The following is a 23,837-nucleotide window of genomic DNA, read 5'->3' on the forward strand; positions in this document are numbered from 1 at the left end:
AGTTGCAGACAATTACAAGGGGGTACAAGTTCAAGATTGGGGGGTGGGGGAAGGAGAAGGTTTACTGGAGATGTGCGAGGGAAGTTTTTATACAGAGGGTGGTGGGGGTCTGGAATGCACTGCCAAGTGAGGTGATTCAGGCAGATTTGTTAGCGTCATTTATGACTTATCTGGATAGGCACATGTACAGATGGGGAATAGAGGGACATAAGCCGTTGGTCTAGATAGGATCAGCGCAGGCTTGGAGGGCCAAAGGACTGTCAGCAGGATATAGATTGACTTGAAAATTAGGCAGAGAAATGGCAGATGGAATTTAATCCGGGCAAATGCAAGGTGATGCATTTTGGTATTCAGATAGGAGCGATAAAATAAATGGCAAAACCATCAGGAGCATGGACACACAGAGATCTGGATGTACAGGTCCACAAATCCTTAAAAGTGGCAGCACAGATGGAAAAGGTGGCTAAGAAAACATGTGGCATGCCTGCCTTCATTGGACAGGGCATCCAGTATAAAAATTGGCAACTTATGTTACAGTTGTATGAAACATTGGTTAGGCCACATTTGGAATACTGTGTCTAATTCTGGTTGCCACACTACCAAAAGGATGTGGAGGCTTTGGAGAGAGTACAGAAGGGGTTTACCAGGATGTTGCCTGGTATGGAGGGTATTAGCTAGGAGGAGAGTTTAAATAAAGTGAAATTGTTCTCCCTGGAAAGACAAAGGCTGAGGGGCAACCTGATAGAAGCTTATAAAATTATGAGGGGTACAGATAGAGGGAACAGTTGAAAGTTCTTCCCCAGGACAGAAATAACAATTACAAGGGGGTACAAGTTCAAGATTGGGGGGCGGGGGAAGGAGAAGGTTTACTGGAGATGTGCGAGGGAAGTTTTTATACAGAAGGTGGTGGGGGTCTGGAATGCACTGCCAAGTGAGGTGATTGAGGCAGATCTGTTAGCGACATTTATGACTTATCTGGATAGGCACATATACAGATGGGGAATAGAGGGACATAAGCCGTTGGTCTAGATAGGATAAGCGCAGGCTTGGAGGGCCAAAGGACCGTTCCTGTGCTGTACTGTTCTTTCTTTGTATTACTGTCAGCACCCAGGTTAGAGTCAGGTCTTTGGGTTAAGGACTTGTTATGCATTGTGCCCTGCAATGCAGATTCAAAGTCCTGGGTCCCTTCCCTGATTACACAGTTGGTTCTCAGTCACTAGGTCAATTCTCTGGGCGACTTCAACAATTAAAGGCTTTGCGCCACACTTATAAGGTTAGTTCTCTGAATCAGTGCTACGGTTCATTTCCGAAATCAGCGATCAACTTACAGGATTAATTCCTGGTTACCAGGTTATCAGTGCACAAGTTATTCGATCAGTTCCCTGGGTTGATATCGGGTTAGAGGTCTGACAACACCAGGTTTAAGTCCAACCGATTTACATAAGAACATAAGAAATAGGAGCAGGAGTAGGCCATCTAGCCCTTCGAGCCTGCCCCGCCATTCAATAAGATCATGGCTGATCTGTTGTGGCTCAGTTCCACTTTCCCGCCCTCTCCCCATAACCCTTAATCCCCTCGCTTATCAAAAACCCATCAACCCGCGTCTTAAAAATATTTAGCGAGGTAGCCTCCACCACTTCAACGGGCAGAGAATTCCAGAGATTCACCACCCTTTGAGTGAAGAAGTTCCTCCTCAACTCCGTTCTAAACCGTGCCCCCTTTATCTTGAGGCTGTGCCCCCTAGTCCTACTGTCCTTTCTGAGCGGGAAGAGTCTCTCCACCTCTATCCGATCCATCCCATTCATCATCTTATACGTTTCAGTGAGATCTCCCCTCATTCTTCTAAACTCTAACGAGTACAAGCCTAGTTTATTCAGCCTCTCCTCATAGCTCAACCCCCTCAACTCCGATATCAGCCTAGTAAACCTCCTCTGCACTCCCTCCAAGGCCAAAATATCCTTGCGTAAGTGCAGCGACCAAAACTGCACACAGTACTCCAGCTGCGGCCTCACTAATGCCCTATACAGCTGCAGCAAGACCTCCCTACTTTTATATTCAATCCCCCTCGCTATGAAGGCCAGCATCCCATTAGCCTTCCTGACCACCTGCTGCACCTGCAGGCTGGGTTTTTGCGACTCATGCACAAGGACCCCGAGGTCCCTCTGCACCGTCGCCTGCTGCAGTTTGATAGTATTTATTTATTTGATAGTAAACTCACAAGCTTTCGAGGTTTGCCTCTTCGTCAGGTGAATGGAGAGTTCTGGCCTCAGACAGAGCATATAAAGCAGATAGTTTACAGATTACTGATTAGAATGCGAATCTTTACACCTAACCTGCTATTCATGCCGACAATGTGAGTGGAAGGAGTACTGATCACAGGTTAAAGAGATGTGTATTGTCTCCAGACAGTACAATAAGTGAGGTTTTGCAAACCCAGGCAAGTCACGGGGGTTACAGATAGTGTGACATGAACCCAAGATCCCTATTGAGACCATCCTCATGTACGCGGAACTTGGCTATCAGTCTCTGCTCAGCAACTCTGCACTGTCATGTGTCGTGAAGGACGCCTTGGAGAATGCTTACCCGAAGGTCAGAGGCCGAATGCCCGAGGCCACTGAAGTGTTCGCCAACAGGAAGGGAACAGTCTTGCCTGGTGATCTTCTCCGAAGTCTTCAACATATCATTGATGAAGATGAACATCTCGCCAGGGCCATCCCCACACCCCCACTTCTTGCCTTCAGACAACCACGCAACCTCAGACCATTGTTCGCAGCAAACTACCCAGCCTTCAGGAGAACAGTGACCACAATATCACACAACCCTGCCACAGCAACCTCTGCAAGACATGCCGGATCATCGACATGGATGACATCATCACACATGAGAATACCATCCACCAGGTACACTGTACATTCTCTTGCAACTCGGCCAACGTTGTCTACCTGATACGTTGCAAGAAAGGATGACCCGAAGCATGTACTCTGGGGGAGACCATGCAGACACTACGACAACAGATGAATGAATATCGCTCGACAATCACCAGGCAAGACTGTTCCCTTCCTGTTGGCGAACACTTCAGTGGTCACGGGCATTCGGCCTCTGACCTTCGGGTAAGCATTCTCCAAGGCAGCCTTCACGACACACGACAGCGCAGTGTCGCTGAGCAGAGACTGATAGCCAAGTTCCACGCACGAGGATGGTCTCAACAGGGATCTTGGGTTCATATCACACTATCTGTAACCCTCATGACTTGCCTGGGTTTGCAAAACCTCACTTCCTGTACTGTCTGGAGACAATACACATCTCTTTAACCTGTGATCAGTGCTCCTTCCACTCACATTGTCGGCCACTTTAAGACTTGAACAGCAGGTTAGGTGTAAAGATTCGCATTCCAATCAGCAATCTGTAAACTGTCTGTGCTTTATATGCTCTGTCTGAGGCCAGAATTCTCCATTCGCCTGACGAAGAGGCAAACCTCGAAAGCTTGTGAGTTTACTATCAAATAAATCGGTTGGACTTAAACCTGGTGTTGTCAGACTTCTTTCTGTGTTTACCCCAGTCCAACACCAGCATCTCTACATCTTGATATCAGGTTACCATGTCAGTTATCTCAATCAGTTGCCCGGATTACAGTAAAGTTCCCTAGATACGTTTCTCAGGTCAGTTCCCTAGATTGGAAGATGCTCCCTAGGCTAGTGTCTTGGTTACCTGCCTAGTTTCCTGGCTTGGTTGCTCAGGTCTGCTCCCTGGATTAATTGGCTGGTGACCAGTTACGTTTCTTGGGCGAGTTGCCTGTACCCATCCCTGGTCAGTTTCCTCAGACAGTTCTCTGGTTATTAGATCAGTTTCTGGGCTGCAAGGTCAGTTCCCTGGTTACAAGATTGGTGTACTTTTCCACTAGGTCAATATCCTAGATGAGTTCCCTTGATTAGTTCCTTGGTTATTAAGTCAGTTTCCCGATTACTGATCATCAGATCAGTTCCTGAGGAAGGACTGTAGATAGGGCTTTAAACTAATTGGGGGGGGGGGGGGGGGGGGGGGGGGGTGTGTGCACGAGGGTAGGTGAAATTACAGGGGCTAAAGTAAAGGAGAAGGTACAGGTAAGGGAAGAGGCCAAGGATGTCCCAATAATAAAAGGAGTAGGGAGCGTGAGTATGGTTGGTGGCGTTCTGGCAAATAGGGTACAGGTGAAGGCTGGGATGAAGACACTTTATCTGAATGCACGAAGCATTCGGAATAAAGTGAATGAGCTGGTGGCGCAGATCAGCACAAATGGATATGATCTGGTGGCCATTAGAGACGTGGCTGCAAGGTGACAGGGACTGGGAGCTGAATGTATAGGGGTATCAGGTGTTTAGGAAGGATAGGCGGGACGAAAAAGGGTCTGATGCTATCAAGGGATGATATAGGAGCCAAAGAGCAGAAAATGGAATCGTTGTGGGTGGAGATTAGGAACAGCAAAGGGAGGAAGACGCTGGTGGGTGTCGTTTATACGCCCCCAAATAATGATCTGGAGGTGGGGCGGGCTGTTAACGCGCAAATAAATGCAGCGTGCAGGAATGGAACGGCGATAATTATAGAACATAGAACATTACAGCGCAGAACAGGCCCTTCGGCCCACGATGTTGCGCCAACCAGTGAAAAAGCAATGACCCTCTAACCTAAACCAAACCCTTTCCATCCATAAACCTATCCACGGAATTATGGGGGATTTCAATCTACATATTGATTGGTCGACCCATGTTGGACGCGGTGGGCTTGAGGAAGAGTTCTTGGAATGCTGCCGGGATAGTTTCCTGGAACAGTGTGTGTTGGAGCCATCGAGGGAGCGAGCTATCTTGGATCTGGTGTTATGTAATGAGGCAGGTAGAATTAGGGACCTTGTGGTGAAGGATCCTCTTGGGAAGAGTGATCATTGTATGGTGGAGTTTCTGATGCAGATGGAGGAGGAGAAAGTGGGTTCCCGGACACGCGTCCTTTGTTTGAACAGAGGGGAGTACGGTAGGATGAGAGAGGAATTGGCGAATGTTGATGGGGGGAGCACGTTGGAAGGTAGGTCTGCCAAGGAACAGTGGAGGATCTTTAAGGAGATCTTTCTTGGTGCTCAGCAGAAATTTATTCCGATGGTTAAAAAGGATCGTAGGAGGAGGGATAATCAGCTGTAGATAACGAAGGAGGTAGGAGGAAATTGCGAGGCATCTTGAAGGGAATTGCTTGATAGGGCAGACGCAACACGGTTTCATTAAAGGGAAGTCGTGTCTGACAAATTTACTGGAGTTCTATGAGGATGTGTCTAGGGCGGTGGATAGAGGAGAGCCGGTGGATGTGGTCTTTCTGGATTTTCAGAAGGCGTTTGATAAGGTACCTCACAAGAGGTTACTGCAGAAGGTCAGAGGACATGGAGTTGGGGGTAGGGTGTTAGCGTGGATAGAGGATTGGTTGTCAAATAGGAGGCAGAGAGTGGGGGTCAATGGGTGCTATTCAGATTGGCGGTTGGTGACTAGTGGGGTGCCCCAGGGGTCGGTGCTGGGGCCTCAGCTATTTACCATTTATATAGATGATCTGGAGGAGGGAACCGAGTGTAGGGTGTCGAAATTTGCTGATGACACCAAGATTGGGGGAAAGGCAAATTGTGCGGAGGGTGTGGAGAGTCTGCAGAAGGATCTAGATAGGCTGGGCGAATGGGCCAGGAAATGGCAAATGGAATTTAATGTTGGCAAGTGTGAGGTGGTCCACTTTGGTAGGAAGAATGGTAGGAAGGACTATTACTTACGTGGCGAAAAACTGCAGCAGGCGACGGTGCAGAGGGACCTCGGGGTCCTTGTGCATGAGTCGCAAAAACCCAGCCTGCAGGTGCAGCAGGTGGTCAGGAAGGCGAATGGGATGCTGGCCTTCATAGCGAGGGGGATTGAATATAAAAGTAGGGAGGTCTTGCTGCAGCTGTATAGGGCACTGGTGAGGCCGCAGCTGGAGTACTGTGTGCAGTTTTGGGCGCCGCACCTGCGCAAGGATATTTTGGCCTTGGAGGGAGTGCAGAGGAGGTTTACTAGGCTGATACCGGAGTTGAGGGGGTTGAGCTATGAGGAGAGGCTGAATAAACTAGGCTTGTACTCGTTAGAGTTTAGAAGAATGAGGGGAGATCTCATTGAGACGTATAAGATGATGAATGGGATGGATAGGATAGAGGTGGAAAGACTCTTCCCGCTCAAAAAAGACAGTAGGACTAGGGGGCACAGCCTCAAGATAAAGGGGGGGCGGTTCAGAACGGAGTTGAGGAGGAACTTCTTCACTCAAAGGGTGGTGAATCTCTGGAATTCTCTGCCCGTTGAAGTGGTGGAGGCTGCCTCGCTAAATATTTTTAAGAAGCGGGTTGATGGGTTTTTGATAAGAGAGGGGATTAAGGGTTATGGGGAGAGGGCGGGAAAGTGGAACTGAGCCACGACAGATCAGCCATGATCTTATTGAATGGCGGGGCAGGCTCGAAGGGCCAGATGGCCTACTCCTGCTCCTATTTCTTATGTTCTTATGTTCTAAAGGAAAGTGTTAAATTAAAAGCGGATGCGTTTAGAGTAGCTAAGAGTAGTGGGCGAGAAGAGGATTGGGAGAGGTTTAAATGTCAACAAAGAATGACAAAGAAGTTGATAAAGAAAGGTAGGATAAACTATGAAGCTGGGCTAGCACTTAATATAAAAAAGGACAGTAAGAGTTTTTATAAATATATAAAAAGAGGCTGGCTAGGGTGAACGTTGGACCCTTAGATGATGAGAGGGGGGACTTAGTGGTAGGGGATAGGGAAATGGCTGAGGCCTTGAATAACTTTTTTGTTTCGGTCTTCACGGAGGAGGACGTGAATAATTTGCTGGGTGTTAGCGATGGAAAGATGGTAGGACTGGAGGGCCTGAATGACATTATTGTTACTAGAGAGGCAGTGCTCAACAGACTGGAGGGGCTGATTGTGGACAAGTCCCCAGGACCGGATGGAATGCATCCGAGGGTTCTGAAGGAAATGGCGGAGGTGATAGTGGATGCCTTGGTGATTATTTTCTAAACCTCGCTGGATTCCGGGGAAGTGCCGGAAGATTGGAAAACGGCTAATGTTACGCCGTTGTTTAAGAAGGGTGGTAGGCAAAAGGCAGGGAATTATAGGCCGGTTAGTTTAACATTTGTTGTAGGTAAAATGTTAGAATCCGTGATCAAGGAGAAAATAGCGAGGCATCTTGAGGAGAATTGTTTGATAGAGCAGACGCAGCACGGTTTCGTTAAGGGGAAGTCATGTCTGACGAATTTATTGGAGTTCTATGAGGATGTGTCTAGGGCAGTGGATAGAGGAGAGCCGGTGGATGTGGTGTTTCTTGATTTTCAGAAGGCATTTGATAAGGTGCCGCACAAGAGGTTATTACAGAAGGTCAGGGGGCATGGAGTTGGGGGTAGGGTGTTAGTGTGGATAGGGGATTGGCTGTCAAATAGGAGGCAGAGAGTGGAGGTCAATGGGTGCTATTCGGATTGGCGGTTGGTGACTCGTGGAGTGCCCCAGGGGTCGGTGCTGGGGCCCCAGCTATTTACCATTTATATAGATGATCTGGAGGAGGGAGCCGAGTGTTTGGTGTCGAAATTTGCTGATGACACCAAGATTGGTGGAACGACAAATTGTGCAGAGGGTGCAGAAGGATCTAGATAGGCTGGGCGAATGGGCCAGGAACTGGCAAATGGAATTTAATGTTGGCAAATGTGAAGTTGTCCACTTTGGTTGGAAGGATTATTACTTACATGGCGAAAAACTGCAGCATGCAACGGTGCAGAGAGACCTCAGGGTCCTTGTGCATGAGTCACAAAAACCCAGCCTGCAGGTGCAGCAGGTGATCAGGAAGGCGAATGGGATGCTGGCCTTCATAGCGAGGGGGATTGAATATAAAAGTAGGGAGGTCTTGCTGCAGCTGTATAGGGCACTGGTGAGGCCGCAGCTGGAGTATTGTGTGCAGTTTTGGTCGCCGTACTTACGCAAGGATATTTTGGCCTTGGAGGGAGTACAGAGGAGTTTTACTAGGTTGATATCGGAGTTGAGGGGGTTGAACTATGAGGAGAGGCTCAATAAACTGGGCTTGTACTCATTAGAGTTTAGAAGAATGAGGGGAGATCTCATTGAGACGTGTAAGATGATGAATGGGAATGGATAGGATAGAGGTGGAGAGACTCTTCCTGCTCAGAAAGGACAGTAGGACTAGAGGGCACAGCCTCAAGATTGGGGGGGGGGGGGGGGGGGGGCGCGCGGTTTAGAACGGAGTTGAGGAGGAACTTCTTCACTCCAAGGGTGGTGAATCTCTGGAATTCTCTGCCCGTTGAAGTGGTGGAGGCTGCCTCGCTAAATATATTTAAGACGCGGGTTGATAGGTTTTTGATAGGCAAGGAGATTAAGGGTTATGGGGAGAGGGTGGGAATGTGGAACTGAGCCACGACAGATCAGCCATGATCTTATTGAATGGCAGGGCAGGCTCGAGGGGCTAGATGGCCTACTCCTGCTCCTATTTCTTATGTTCATAAGGTGCACTGATTACTAGGTCAGTTCCCTGGGAAGATGCACTGGTAACTAGATCAGTTGCTTCGTAGGTGTCCAGATTACCAAGTTAGCGTCCGTGGCACAGCGTTTAGGCTCCACATAGACTCCCTCTACTTTGACTCTGAGTTGAACTCCGGTTACCGGCTCAGGTCCTCGGGTCGCTGCGCCGGTTACCGGCTCAGGTCCGCGGGTCGCTGCACCGGTTACCGGCTCAGGTCCTCGGGTCGCTGCGCCGGTTACCGGCTCAGTTCCCTAGGAAAGTACACTGATTACCAGATCAGTGTCCACTACGCAGCGGTTGGGCTCCACATACACTCTCTTGACTTTAACTCTGAGTGAGTTACAATCGGGCCCTTTCTTTAATTGACGATAAATTCACCTGCTGCTAGGCCTGGGGTTTTGTTGTGAAGCCTCCAGTCCGCTCCGCTCTCTGAGCTGCTCAACCGTCCACCCGCTCAAACCCGTCTCGCGCCACCCTCATAATTCAACTGCTTCTCGCGAGAACATGCCGCCGGAAATACAGGGTCATGACCTCATCCGCCCCGCAGTGGGCTCTGGGAGATGTAGTTTTGTTTCCTGCCGCTTCTCACTGGGGTGAGTTAGCTGGGGAATTCCAGAACTTTTTAGATTAGCGACCCAATTTTATACCTTCTACTGGCTTTCTTATCAAAGTTAACGATCTCTTTTCAGCGCTGAGCGACACTGACTGTGGCCAGCTGGCTGCTTTAGATATGATGTGGAGATGCCTGCGTTGGACAGGGGTGGGCACAGTAAGAAATCTCACAACACCAGGTTAGAGTCCAACAGGTTTATTTGGCAGCACTAGCTTTCGGAGCCTTAAGCTCCTTCTTCAGGTGAGCGAGGACATGTGTTCACAAACAGGGCATATAAAAACACAAACTCAATTTACAAGATAATGGGTTGAATGTGAGTCTTTACAGATAATCAAGTCTTAAAGATACAGACGATGTGAGTGGAGAGCGTGTTAAGCACAGGTTAAAGAGATGTGAATTGTCTTAAGCCAGGACAGTTAGTGAGATTTTGCAAGCCCAGACAAGTCGTGGGGGTTACAGATAGTGTGTTTGGGTTCATGTCTGTTGGGTTCTTGGGTTCACTCTCTGTAACTTGCCTGGGCTTGCAACCTATGCTTAACCTTCTCTGCACTCACATTGTTTGTACCTTTAAGACTTGATTACCTGTAAAAAAAAACTCTCATTCCAACCATTATCTTGTAAATTGAGTTTGTCTCGTTGTATGAACTATTTGTGAACACCTGAAGAAGGCGCTTGAGGGTCCGAAAGCTACTGCTACCAAATAAGCCTGGTGTTGTGAGACTTCTAACTGTGCTCTAGATACTCAGAGGAACAGGTTGGCAGCAGTGACATATATACAGGAAACCTAGTTTAAATTTGCAGAGCTGTATCAGGTTTCAATAAAGCTTTACTCTATTTATACATATATTTTGTAAACCAGCAATTAATATATTATTTGGAACTCGTATGGGGAGAACCCTATGTTGAAGCCACATTTTGAATATTCCAGCAAAAGCACTTTGCTGCATCAGCAAAATTGCTTTATCTCCGCATTTAGCTAAGCCTGCTTTCCTACTTATGCTCTTCAAACGACTATCTAAATCCATTTAAAGGATGTGGAGATTCGGCTGTGAGAAAGAATACTTTTCTGAATGTATGGTAACTTTTTCATAGCCTTTCATAAGTTTAAAAAAAAACTATTAGGTCACTCTTTCAGCTTTTACAGTCCAGTTTAAAGAAACACTTTCACTTCACAATAGGAGGTTTGCTGATTCTTGATGGAAATATTCCAAGAAAAAATATTAAATCATGTCCCTTAGTTCTAGACTTCCTCACAAGGGGAAACACCCTCTCAGTATCAATCCTATCATGTCCCTTCAGAATCGTAAATGATCCAATAAGATCACATTTCATCCTTCTAAACTCTGATGGGCATAGATCCAATATTCTCACCTTTTCCTTATAATCTAAGCCATCCATCACAGGATTCAGGCAAGTGAACCTTCTCTGAACTGCTTCTAATGCGATTATATTCTTTTTTAATTAAGGAGATTACAATTGTTTACGGTACTTCAGATGCAGTCTCACTAAAGCACCATACAGCTGCAGTATTAATTACTGCCCTACTTTTATATTTGATTTCCCTTGCAAAAATCACTGATGTCCCATTTGCCTTCCTAATCACTTGCTTTACCTACAGTCTACCTTTTAGTAATTCATGTATCAGGACACTCAGGTCCCTCCGTAACATGGAATTCTGCAGTCTCTTTCTATTTATGTTGTTTTTCTACTCTTCCTGACAAAATGGACAAGTTCATTATCTGCCAAATTTTTGGCCGTGCACTTAACCTATCTAAATTCTTTTGTGGACCCTTTATGTCCTCTTGACAACTTAATTTCCTATCTATCATTTTGTCATCAGCAAATGGAGCTACCATACATTAAATCCTATCGTTCAAGTCATTCAAGTAAATCGTAAATATTTGAGGGCCCAGCACTGATCCATGTGACACTCTACTATTTACTGTTTGCCAACCAGAAAATGACCCATTTATCCCTATTCTCAGCTTCCTGTTAGCTAACCAATTTTGAATCAATGCTAATTTGTTATTCCCAACAACATGTGCTCTTATTTTGTGAAGTAATCTTTGATGTGGTACCTTATCAAATGCCTTTTGGAATTCAAGAACTCTACATCTACATGTTCCCCTTTTGTTCATCTCTTCCTCAAAGAATTCTAATGAATTAGACAAACATAATTTCGTTTTCAAGAAAGCATGTTGGTTTTGCCTGATTGCAGCATGATTTTCTTAATGTCCAGCTATTACCTTTTTAAAATGGATTCTACCTTTTTACCCTCGACAGATATTAGGCTAATTGGCCTTCAGCCTCCAGATTTCTGTCTCCCTCCTTTCTTGAACAGAATTCTTACATTTGTCATTTTCCAATCTGTTGAGAACTTTCCAGAATCGAAGGAATTTTGAAAGATCACAACCAATGCACCTACTATCTCTGCAACCTTTCATTTTAAGATCCAGGATACAGGTCATGAAGTCCAGAGGACTATCAGTCTTTAAGTCCCAATAGTTTTTTGAGTATCTTTTGCCTGGTGATTGTGATTGTTTGAAGTTCCCCTCTCTCTTTTACCTCTTTATATTCTACTATTCTTGGGATGTTTTTCATCTTCCCCAAAAAACACACAATAACCATTCAATACTTCAGCCGTATCCCTGTTTCCCATTAATTACCCATTCTCACTCTCAAAGGGACAATCACTTTGGCTACTCTTTTCCCTTTTAAGTAATTATAGAAAATCTTATATGAGGCGACACAGTGGTACACAGCACCTCACAGTGCCATGGGCCTGGGTTTGATTCCAGGCTTGGGTCACTGTCTGTGTGGAGTTTGCACATTCTCCCTGTGTCTTTGTGGGTTTCCTCCCACAGTCCAAAGATATGCAGGTTAGGTGAATTAACCATGCTAAATTCTCCTTCAGTGTATCTGAACAGGTGCTGGAGATTAGTGACTAGGGGATTTTCATTGCAGTGTTAATGTAAGACTACTTGTGATGAAGAAATAAACTTTATTCATTTTTATGTTTCTGGCTAGCTTTCTCTCATTCTATAATTTCTTGTTTTCCTCCCATAGTCCAAAGATGTACAGGTTAGATAAATTGTCCCTAGTGCCCCAAGATGTGTAGGTTAAGAGGATTAGCACTGTAAATGAGTGGGATTACAGGGATAGGGGATGGGCGTGGGAAAGGTGCTCAGTGAGATAGTTGGGACAGACTCGATGGGCCGAATGGTATATTTCTGCATTGTAAGGATTCTCTGATTGATTCTATGAGTGGAACAGTCAGATTACCCAGGTTGGCAGCTGCACACTTCTTGACTGACCTGGGCCTGGTGAGACCCGTGAGGCATACCTGGTTCCCAAGGCCATGCGGCAGTGTTGTAGGAAGTGAAGTTCTTTAAGGCACTATCTGCTGTGAACTGGCTAAGTTTAAAGGTCCCTGTATTTATATGCACTTTGAGAAGGAAGATTTGAGGTAAGTGGATAGGATGGGGGTGCGGCAGGGCAATAATGGATTGGGTGGGGTTAGGATGTGTTGGGAGAGTAGGATAGATTAGGAATGTGCAGATAGTCAGTCAGGGGGTAGGACAGTAGTCATCGGTGGGTTCCAATGAAGGGTGGTCAGTACCATAGTTTACCAGGAATTAAGTGCTTTTATAACTTCTGACTTCCCCTGTGTAATCACTCAGCTAGGAGAAGTCTGCAGTTTTAATCAATGTTTTATGTGGTTCCATGTGCAAGGTAACTGTCCATCAGAAGTTTAAACTTCCCAGACAATTCCCATGCAGCCAGTGTGATGGGGACCTCCAGGGGTCCCACAGCGCATCTTCAGGCATACCTCCCAGATATGCCCCCTCCAGCGACTGGAAGTCCTGGCCCATTATTCTGAGAACTCAACTAATTGCACAGTGCTTTGTCCAATGTTTAACTGACAGAAATTGCAGCTTATCCAGGCAATGGTGGGATACAAAGAGGTAGTGGAATGATAGACAGGGTGACTATGTTGAATTGTAGGAAAGAATTATTATAGGAAAAATAGATGAATGCTCAAATATCGCTTAACAATAACTGTTGGTTTCAAGGAATGATGCCTCACCAAGTCAATGCCACCAGTTATCAGGATCTAATCATATCTAGCTTTCTTAATTAGTACAGTACACATAGAATCCCTACAGTTGGAGTACATTCAGCCCATTGAGTCTGCACCAGCCACAATCACACACAGGTCCGACCCCATGCACTTACAGTAATCAGTTCCTCTGACACTAAGGGTCAATTTAGCATAGTCAATCCACCTAAACCCCACATCTTTGGACTATATTTGCAAGTTGGACTCTGGGAGGAAACTGAAGCACCCAAAGGAAACCCATGCAGACATTGAGAGAATTGCAAACTCCTCACAGTGACCCAAGCTGGGAATTGAACCTAGGTTCCTGGTGTTGTGAGGCAGCAGTGCTGACCACAGTGGTTAACAGTGCTACCTCACAGCGCCAGGGACCTGAGTTTGATTCCCAGTTTGGGTCACTCTGTGTGGAGTTTGCACATCTCTCCATGTCCACGTGGGTTTCCTCTGGGTGCTTCAGTTTCCTCCCACAGCCTTAAAGATGTGCTGGTTAGGTGCATTGACACGAAAAGGCGCCGCCGGAGTGTGGTGACTAGGGGAATTTCACAATAACTTCATTGCAGTGTTAATGTAAGCCTTACTTGTGACTAATAAATAAATAAAATAAAGACAGGAGCAGCACAGTGGTTAGTATTGCTGCCTCAGTGCTAGGGATCAGGGCTCAATTCCCAGCTTGGGTCACTGTCTGTGTGTAGCTTGCACGTTCTCCCTGTATCTGCAGTGTGTTTCCTCTGGGTGCTTCGGTTTCCTCCTACAGTCCAAAAGATGCGCTCGTTAGGTGCAGTTTTAGCAGACTGACAATATGGAGTTCCTGTTGAGCTGCCTACACAACTCAAACATAAAATATTGGGATAAAATTGTTAATTGATGATACACTAGCCTGCCTGGATGGTTATAATGATCACCGTAAATAAATATTTCCATTTGGTGACAGACCAACATCTTTATACATATAATTTTTTCTCAGGGTAATATTACATTTTCTTTTATCCATTCAAGTTGCCCTAAAGGTAATAAATATTTGTAACCAGATAGAATATTATTGAAACAGTTGGTTTTTCACAACAATCCAGCATTTTCATGGTTATTTCATGTGGTGCAAGCCAACAAATTATCAGGTTACTTATATTTAATTTTGAACGTGTCATGGTGAGATTTGAAATCTGCACCCTCCACAATGTTTGTTAGCTATCATATCTACAAGACAACCATATCCATTTGTAAATATATATTCAAGTTCTAGATGTGCTTTTAAATTATGCTGAGGTCAACCCTTCATTTATAACTTTCAAACCTAAGCATTGCAACCTCCCTCTGCACCAGTCAACTCTTGATTCTGTCTGGCCATCCTGTAAAGTAGTGCAAGTCTGCAAGCAGTTGAGAATGCACAACAAGTGTTTGTTCAACTTAAGAACATAAGAACATAAGAAATAGGAGCAGGAGTAGGCCATCTAGCCCTTCGAGCCTGCCCCGCCATTCAATAAGATCATGGCTGATCTGTTGTGGCTCAGTTCCACATTCCCGCCCGCTCCCCATAACCCTTAATCCCCTCTCTTATCAAAAACCCATCAACCCGCGTCTTAAAAATATTTAGCGAGGTAGCCTCCACCACTTCAACGGGCAGAGAATTCCAGAGATTCACCACCCTTTGAGTGAAGAAGTTCCTCCTCAACTCCGTTCTAAACCGCACCCCCCTTTATCTTGAGGCTGTGCCCCCTAGTCCTACTATCCTTTCTGAGTGGGAAGAGTCTCTCCACCTCTATTCTATCCATCCCATTCATCATCTTATACGTCTCAATGAGATCTCCCCTCATTCTTCTAAACTCGAACGAGTACAAGCCTAATTTATTCAGCCTCTCCTCATAGCTCAACCCCCTCAACTCCGGCATCAGCCTAGTAAACCTCCTCTGCACTCCCTCCAAGGCCAAAATATCCTTGCGTAAGTACGGCGACCAAAACTGCACACAGTACTCCAGCTGCAGCCTCACCAATGCCTTATACAGCCGCAGCAAGACCTCCCTACTTTTATATTCAATCCCCCTCGCTATGAAGGCCAGCATCCCATTCGTCTTCCTGATCACCTGCTGCACCTGCAAGCTGGGTTTTTGCAACTCATGCACAAGGACCCCAAGGTCCCTCTGCACCGTCGCCTGCTGCAGTTTTTCGCCACGTAAGTGATAATCCTTCCTACCATTATTCCTACCAAAGTGGACCACCTCGCACTTGCCAACATTAAATTCCATTTGCCATTTCCTGGCCCATTCGCCCAGCCTATCTAGATCCTTCTGTAGACTCTCCACACCCTCCGCACAATTTGCCTTTCCTCCAATCTTGGTGTCATCAGCAAATTTCGACAACCTACACTCGGTTCCCTCCTCCAGATCATCTGTATTAATGGTAAATAGCTGAGGCCCCAGCACCGACCCCTGAGGCACTCCACTAGTCACCATCCGCCAATCCGAATAGCACCCATTGACCCCCACTCTCTGCCTCCTATTTGACAACCAATCCTCTACCCACGCTAACACCCTACCCCCAACTCCCTGTCCCCTGACCTTCTGCAAGGTACCTGTGAGGTACCTTGTCAAACGCCTTCTGAAAATCAAGAAAGACCACATCCACCGCCCTAGACACATCCTCATAGAACTCCAGTAAATTTGTCAGACACAACTTCCCTTTAACGAAACCGTGCTGTGTCTGCTCTATCAAGCAATTCCTCTCAAGGTGCCTCGCTATTTCCTCCTTGATGATGGATTCTAACATTTTACCTACAACAGACGTTAAACTAACCGGCCTATAATTCCCTGCCTTTTGCCTGCCACCCTTCTTAAACAACGGCGTAACATTAGCCGCTTTCCAATCTTCCGGCACTTCCCCGGAATCCAGCGACGTCTGGAAAATAACCACCAAGGCATCCACGATCACCTCCGCCTTTTCTTTCAGAAACTTGAATTGCAAATAATGAACAAGAAAGAGTGCTTTATCATACAATAAGAATGAAATACAATTTTTTGTCAGATTGTGATTTACTTAAGATTTTGAACCATTTTATTTGAATATTTTAAGTCATACAATTATCTTCAGTGATTATGCATGTATTTTGTTTCGCTTTTCATTGCATTGCAAATATTCCATTCATATTTATTTCATAACTGTTAGTAGAAATGTATTTTCGCAACTTCATTGGCGGTTAAATACTAATATTTTTCATCAAAAAAATTACTTTTAAGCAGTCACTCTTAAATGATAATAAAACATAACAGTAATCTTAATTGTAATTTTTCTGAATTGTATTTTATTATCACATGTATTGCCTTACAGTGAAAAGTATTGTTTCTTGTGTGCGATACAAACAAACTATTCATAAAGTACATCGGAAAGAAGAGTGCAGAATATAGTATTGCTGATACGGATACGGTGTAGAGAAAGATCAGCTTAACTTTTTATTAGTGTCACAAGTAGACTTACATTAACATCGCAATGAAGTTTCTGTGAAAAGCTCTAAGCACTAAGCTTTCACCCTGCTGCCACCCAATAAATGCTTTAAAATCACATATTTCCGGAGTTTTTTTTAACAAATGGAATGAACGGTTAATGGATGCAGAAGAATTTTCCAACATTTCTGACAGCATCTGATAGAGCCAATGTTTTGGGTTAGGATGTCCCTTTGTCAGAGGAAGGGTCATCCTGACTTCCACAGATTCTGTCAGACCTGCTGAGATTACTCAGCATTTTCTGTTTTTTTTTGTTTCGGGTCTGTAATCCGCAGTATTTTGCTTTTAATTTTCCAGCACTTTCTGTTTTCTTTCCCTTAAAAAAAAGTATTGTGTGATAACAATGCAAACACAAATGAATGTAGAATTTGCAGAAGTAATAGTCAAATCATGAAGATATAAGTTTGCACAAGCACAAGCAGAAGTTGTAAAGTGGGGTTTGCACTTTTTTGGGAAAGTTTGCTTTGATTGAGAACTTTTGCAACAGCAGCTGTCTGACTGACCGGAAGTGGCTGGGGCGGCGCGCTGCACTCTGGGAGATGTAGTTCCGCCGCGCGGCCTGGGCTTTGCAGCCAACTCGGCGCCTGGGGGGAAAATAAATCAACCCGGGGGGGGAGAGGAGGGGGGAGAGAGGGCACCGTGAGAACAGGAGAGTCCGGGGAGCCGGGCCTGGACTAAAGGGGCCTGCGGGGCGGCGCTGGGCCCCGGGGATCGCGGCGGGAGGATGCCCGGCTTCACCTGCTGCGTGCCCGGCTGCTACAACAACTCTCACCGCGACCGGGAGCTCCGCTTCTACACTTTCCCCAAGGACGAGGAGCAGCGGCGGATCTGGCTGCAGAACATCTCCCGCACCGGGGTGACGGGCTGCTTCAGCACCTTCTACCCCACCACCGGGCACCGGGTGTGCAGCGCCCACTTCCCCGGCGGCAGGAAGACCTACTCGGTCAACGTGCCCACCATCTTCCCGCTCCGAGGGGTCAACGAGAGGAAGATCCGGCGCTCCCGCAAGAAGCCACCGGCCAGCACCACCGCCGCCGCCGCCTCGGCCGGCCCCGGGCCCGAGGATGTCAAGCCCATCGACCTGTCCGGACCCTACTTCTTCTCCTCCTCGTCCTCCTCCTCCTCGCCCTCCCTCCCGGCCTCCGCCGCCGTCCCTCGCCCGGAGGCTCCCGAGTGCCTAGATCACTCCTACTCGCTCTCCTCCACCACCACCTCCGAGGAGCTGCTCAGGAAGCTCAATGAGCAGAAGGACATTATCGCCCTGATGGAGGTGAAGATCAAGGAGATGAAAGGCACCATCCGGCAGCTGAAGGTCAGCGAGGCCATCCTGCGGGAGGAGCTGAGGAACAAGGAGAAATTACTGTCCATGTCGGTCATCAGGAAGAAACACGGCATGTGACGGCTTGTTTATATATATATATATATATTACATGGACATTTTGCAGATATCCGACCCAAGGAGGGAGATAAATTCAAAACAAAAGGCACAAAACAGTAAAAATACATGGATCATGTCCCATTATGGCATGAGATATTAGAACTTATATCGGTTTGAACATTTGAGATGTGTTAACATACTGTGACAACCACTTGCTTCATCTGTGTGTGTGTGTGTGTGTGTGTGTGCGCCAGACGTCCCAAGCGAGATGCACCCGTGGTTGTCGGTTGTTTCACATAAGGGTGCATTCTGCATGTTGCAGTACCAAAATTAACATTAGGAGCAGTGAAGCAACAAGATGTCGAAAAGGATTCATTTCCCACTCGAGTGTCAGTCTCATATGACTTCACATAAAGAAAGCCCAAATATATCACAACAATGACGCGCGAACATTTCATATCGAACACATATATGTTACGAATCAATGTTTTTGTTTCAGTATAATGATGCTATAAATTTCGTAGCTCCACATGATTTTGTATATTGCCCTCTCCATGAAGTTCCTGTATAAGAATAACCATACAAGTATAGTAAATACTTTGTAAATTGGTTTAATAAGATTTTTACTTTTTTGAATTTTTAGTGTTTTTGATAGGATTGTGAGACTATAAACATTGAACAGGCAAAGAGATAGAACAAAATATTTAAATCTGATATACAGTAGCTGGGTTAGACTGGTGTTGGTAAACCTTTGTAAACCTCCATCTGACTTTTCTCATTTAGATTCTTCTTAAAACGCAACTCTGACAAAGCTTTAAGTCGCCCCTTTTAATATCGTCTTTGGCTCTGTGTCCATATGTCTATGACATTTCTTATAAAGTGTTTTGGAACATTTTTTAGATCGGTAATTCCTAAAGTCTGGTCTAGATCTGTTCATGATTTGATAATGCATGGAGACTCATAAGTCACTTACTGTTTAAAACATTTTTAAATTGAATTTGACTAAAATACCATGCGAATAGATAAAATGTTTGTTTTTTGATAGAAAACTGGAAGAACCAGTTATAATGTAATCACTACAGAAAGATATCATGGCATTCATGAGAATGTACCAGCTGTATTAACACAGGCTACGTAATGCCACAATTGTATTGATGCCCGTCTGACACGTTGGAATAAGCATCAAAATAATTCTGGAACTTACAATACTAGTCTCAAATGTTACAATAATGCATTACTTAAAATGCATAATGAGCACCTTGCATGGTACAATTAAAGAATTATTGTAAATAATTATTTCAATAGCCCTATATTGTGTGCAGAATAATAGATACCTGCTGTGAGCACAAAACATTATTCTTCATGATATTTTAGGTAATAAACACAAACAAAATTCAAACAGTTTATTGCTATCTTGTGGTCTCTGCAATTATAGTGATGGAGAGAAGGAAAGTTTTGTTTTAAATTATTAGTTTCAAGGTTTGATTTATGACTTCAATAGTTTTCTCTACAAGTATTTGTATTTTTAAAAGCAAATGCTGGAAATTACTGACACTTTTCTTTCAGAAATGTCAGTTTTGAAACAGTTCCATTCATCACTTGTGAATTTCATTGGTCTCTCATCCTGTTGTCCATCATTGCTGATTCTGGCCTTTCTCATTTGTGCTGGTGTTCTCACTGTTCAGAAAAAAGGGACATCTATATTAAATGTCAGAAATCTGCATTCTCTTTCTGTTGCAGTCTGACCTGCTTCATATTCTAGGCATTTTATGTTTTTTTCCTTTTGATTACATAAAGTATTGAATCCAATGGCAGCAATCGTTATGTGAGGATGCTGAAATTGAAGGATTAATGGTTGTGACATGATTACTGCAGCTTTACTGGAAATAATCTGTAGTTGATTACTTAGGAATTGTATGTATCATGGTGTACCATATGCCATGAATACAACCATTACAATCAGCTTTATTATCCTTTTACCTGAATTGTATTGCATCCTAATTCCCAAAGTATTCATCATTGGTTGTCAGATGCTTTGGGATTTCCAGAGCACATGTTAAGGTGCTACATTAATGCGGATTTGTTCTACCATGCCAGCAACAGTGATAAATTGAATATATATCATTTAAGATAACCAGTTGCTGCCAGTAAGTTCAATTCAAACTGACAGTGCCTCCAATGTTAACAACCACTTGAGCTTTGCTGTAATTAAGTCATGTTCAAATGAAATAAAGTCTCTTATTTCACTGTTCTCTCTCTTGATTCTGTTTATATTACATTCAGCTGTTAAGAGTTTTGCCACTCTTATTCTCCTTGGAATTTATGTTTTGCTAACCAACAGTATTCATTTGTAGTGGTAACATTTGAAAAGTTATTAATACAATGTAATGATGACAAGAGAGTAATAACTGCTTGTATTCTGGAAGTAAAACATCCCAATAATTAACTGGAGGTTATTTCTTGAAGCTTGCAGCGATATTGTCACAAATATTGAACTTTCACTGTGAATCAACATAACCTGGCCATCTTGGGAGTGTGGCAGTAACTAGAGAGCCCGGAGAAAACCCATGCAGACAGTCACCCGAGGCCAGAATTGAACCCAGGTCCCTGGTGCAGAGAGGCTGCAGTGCTAACTACTTTGTGGCTCATTTTATTCATACACGAAGCACAGCATTAATATAATGAATCTATGCAGATGTGGAGAACATTTTTAATGTTCACTTCTCTGATGTGGTCACAATGAACAGGTAGTGTTTGATTAACTCCAAAAGAGAAAGTAGAAACATAGAAGATAGTGGGAGGCCATTTGGCCCTTCGAGCCTGCTCTGTCATTCATCACGATCATGACTGATCCAACTCAATAGCCTAATCCTGCTTTCTCCCCATAACATTTGATCCCCTTTGCCCCAAGTGCTAGATCTAGCCACCTCTTAAGTACATTCTATGTTTTGGCATCAACTACTTCCTGTGGTAATGAATTCCACAGGCTCACCATTCTTTGGATGAAGAAATGTCCCCTCATCTCTATCCCAAATCGTCTACCCTGAATCCTCAAACTGTGACCCCTGGTTCTGAACACACCATCGGGAACATTCTTCCTGCATCTACCCTGTCATAGCCTCATTCATGGGAAATAATTGCAATTCCCAATCCCCATCACAAATGGGGTTCAACTGGATACCGGCACCTGGCAGGGTAAGATAGACACATGTTGATCCATTCAATGTCGTGCGTGTGCAGCCCCAGACACCACAGGCATCACAGACCTGTTATTGCTCAATCTCATGTGGCTGTACGCCACTTGTCCCTCTAAGAAGTTGGATGCAGACCACTCGGGGATTGCATATCTATTGGCCTATCATTTAGCCTGTCTAGTCCTGTTAGATTTTTTGTAAGTCACTATGAGATTCCCCCTCATTTGTCTGAACTCTAGCAAAAACAATCCTAACCTAGTTAATCTTTCCTCATTCATCAGTCCCAACATCCCCAGAATCAGCCTGGTAAACCTCCTGTAAACCTGCTGGAAAATCTGAGCAGGCCTGGCAGCATCTGTAAGGAGAGAAAAGAACTGATGTTTCCAATCCAGATGACCCATTGTCAAAGCTAAAAGACACTGAAAGTGGGAGATGTTTATTCTGTGGGGTGAGGGAATGAAAGATGAGTCATAGCCACAAAAACAAGGAGAAAGGCTGACAGGTGCTGATGAAAGTCCATAGAGAGAATAGATGGTGTGAATGGCCAAACGGAGGAGGAGCTGAAATCAGAAGGTAGGCTGTGACAGATGAAGATGTGGGAGGAAGGGGGAGATGGGTGGAAGAGAGCTAAAATTGAGAAAAAAGGGGAAAAAGGAAGCAAAGGGGGAGAAAGGTAAGAAAATGGGGATCTATTGTTACATTAACTACTTGTTCCTGTGGTTAAGACTCTTCAGTCACAGTGAACTGGCTCAAAATGTAATTTTTAAAAGCAGACTGGAATAGCTGTTTCTCACAGAGATAACTTCCTAAATGGTAGCCCTCGTGCTTGTCTATCCCATGAATGATGGTGGCCCCCAATGCTTCAGGTCGAATCTCAGGGGCAGCAACTCTGGAATCTGAGCAGCCCCACAAAGAGATGTGGGCACGACTGGGAAGGTGCCTCAAAATGGAGATGTCCTTCGAGGTATAAATGTAAAGTTAAAATTCAGAGAGGCCAAGCAGACAGGACCCTTAGAACAGAGAACAAAGGATCATCCAGACTCAAAACATTATCTCTATTCTCTTTCCACAGATGCTTGATTTACCAGCATTTTCAGTTTTAGTTTCAGATTTCAGCATCAACAGTATTTTGCTTTTATTTGAGTCACAACTGTTGCCTTTATTACAGGAAAGCTAAATGGAGCTGGTGGCCTGGCGTGGGGGCACTTGCTGCCACCCAAGAGTTGGAAAAAAATCAACCCATAGTATCTGATTATTGATGCAGGTGGCAGGTGACTGTGTAAAACAGCAATCTCAATCACATAATGCTTCATTCTACACTCTCATGTAGGACTCAACAATGTGTATTTGCAAGAATCAATATGTCAGAATGCAATATGTCAGAAACCCCAGCAAATGCATAAACTTTGCTGATTACAATTTAAAAAAAATCACTCATAATACCGAGAGTGAATAAATTGATAACACCCAAACTTGGTAAACTGGGTCCAAATACAAAGTGATCTAAAATGTAAGGTTAGTGGAGATCCTTAAGCCATCTCTTGTGGCACCACAGACTGCAGTTATAATTTTATTTTCAGACTAAAGCTTCTGGTGTGTATCAATGCAATCAATGACCTAATTTCCAAATATACTTGTGGGTGTAATTTCAAGAGTGTTCAGGATTCACAGCGACAACAGGGTAGCTGTAAAATTGGCGGGAAGTTGCATTTTTTAAAAATGCCCCAGCAGCCCATAGGACTTCCTGAGTACCAGGAATTTCGTTTTCATCGGCGGGAAGCTTAATCTCCTTGTTGCTAATATTGAAAAAAAAACTTTTAGATAGCGGACTCTGCACACACAAAGTGTAGAACACTATGCTCACTAAACTCAATGGACTGTGCTCAAACAGCAGAATAACTTGAACTCCGCATGTTAAACAGATACAGCTCGGAGACGGTGACAAATAATACTCGGCAAGGATCATTTAGACATCAGCTGAATCTAAGTTTTTTTAGTAAAAACATTTTTTTAGAAGCTTTATGGGTAACAGAAAATTTTAAGCGACAGTGATTACATGATTTATCATTCATTTAAAACGCGGCATCTTAACTATGGATAGAGCCAGAATAAAAGACAATGCAACTTTTTGAAATCTTGGTTACATAACGTAAGCTGCATATTTCCAGCAGTCAGAACAACCGAAGTAGCTTCGCTACACACTGCTGCCGCGTAGCGACGGAGAAGGATATCCAGATCGCCATTTAGAAGCTATTTGCTTCATTTTGTGACTTTTCTCCCCTTTTTAAAAAATTATTCCATTCTTAAATTGCAAAAGAATGCTCAGATTGGGCCGGACAAACCCAGATCCATTCCTTGCTTACTCCAAAAAACAAGTTCAAAGTTCAATTGAATTCAAATCATGATGCCCACAAGAGAGAGAAAAACAAAATCTAAGTTGACACCTTAAGCCCCATCTTAGGCTTGATCTTTACCCCTTATTCAAAAAC

General features: G+C 44.4%; 2 protein-coding genes across 2 annotated transcripts in view; one reads left to right on the plus strand and one right to left on the minus strand.

Annotated features, from left to right (window-relative positions):
- cenpt (centromere protein T) overlaps window positions 1-9,025 on the minus strand; it is a 94,994-nt gene extending 85,969 nt beyond the window's left edge. The window contains exon 1 of the mRNA XM_080187985.1: window positions 8,934-9,025. The gene's annotated coding sequence lies outside the window, so the exon portion shown is untranslated. The remainder of the gene's footprint in view (window positions 1-8,933) is intronic.
- Window positions 9,026-16,333: 7,308 nt separating this feature from the next.
- Window positions 16,334-20,405, plus strand: thap11 (THAP domain containing 11). Its single transcript, XM_080187075.1, has one exon. It carries the CDS (start codon window positions 17,501-17,503, stop codon window positions 18,173-18,175), a length of 675 nt encoding a protein of 224 aa, XP_080043201.1. The 5' UTR covers window positions 16,334-17,500; the 3' UTR covers window positions 18,176-20,405.
- Window positions 20,406-23,837: the final 3,432 nt, after the last annotated feature.

The sequence above is a fragment of the Carcharhinus amblyrhynchos genome, chromosome 4 (genome assembly GCF_965287045.1).
Source record: "Carcharhinus amblyrhynchos chromosome 4, sCarAmb.v2.hapA, whole genome shotgun sequence".
Classification (NCBI taxonomy): Eukaryota; Metazoa; Chordata; class Chondrichthyes; order Carcharhiniformes; family Carcharhinidae; genus Carcharhinus; species Carcharhinus amblyrhynchos.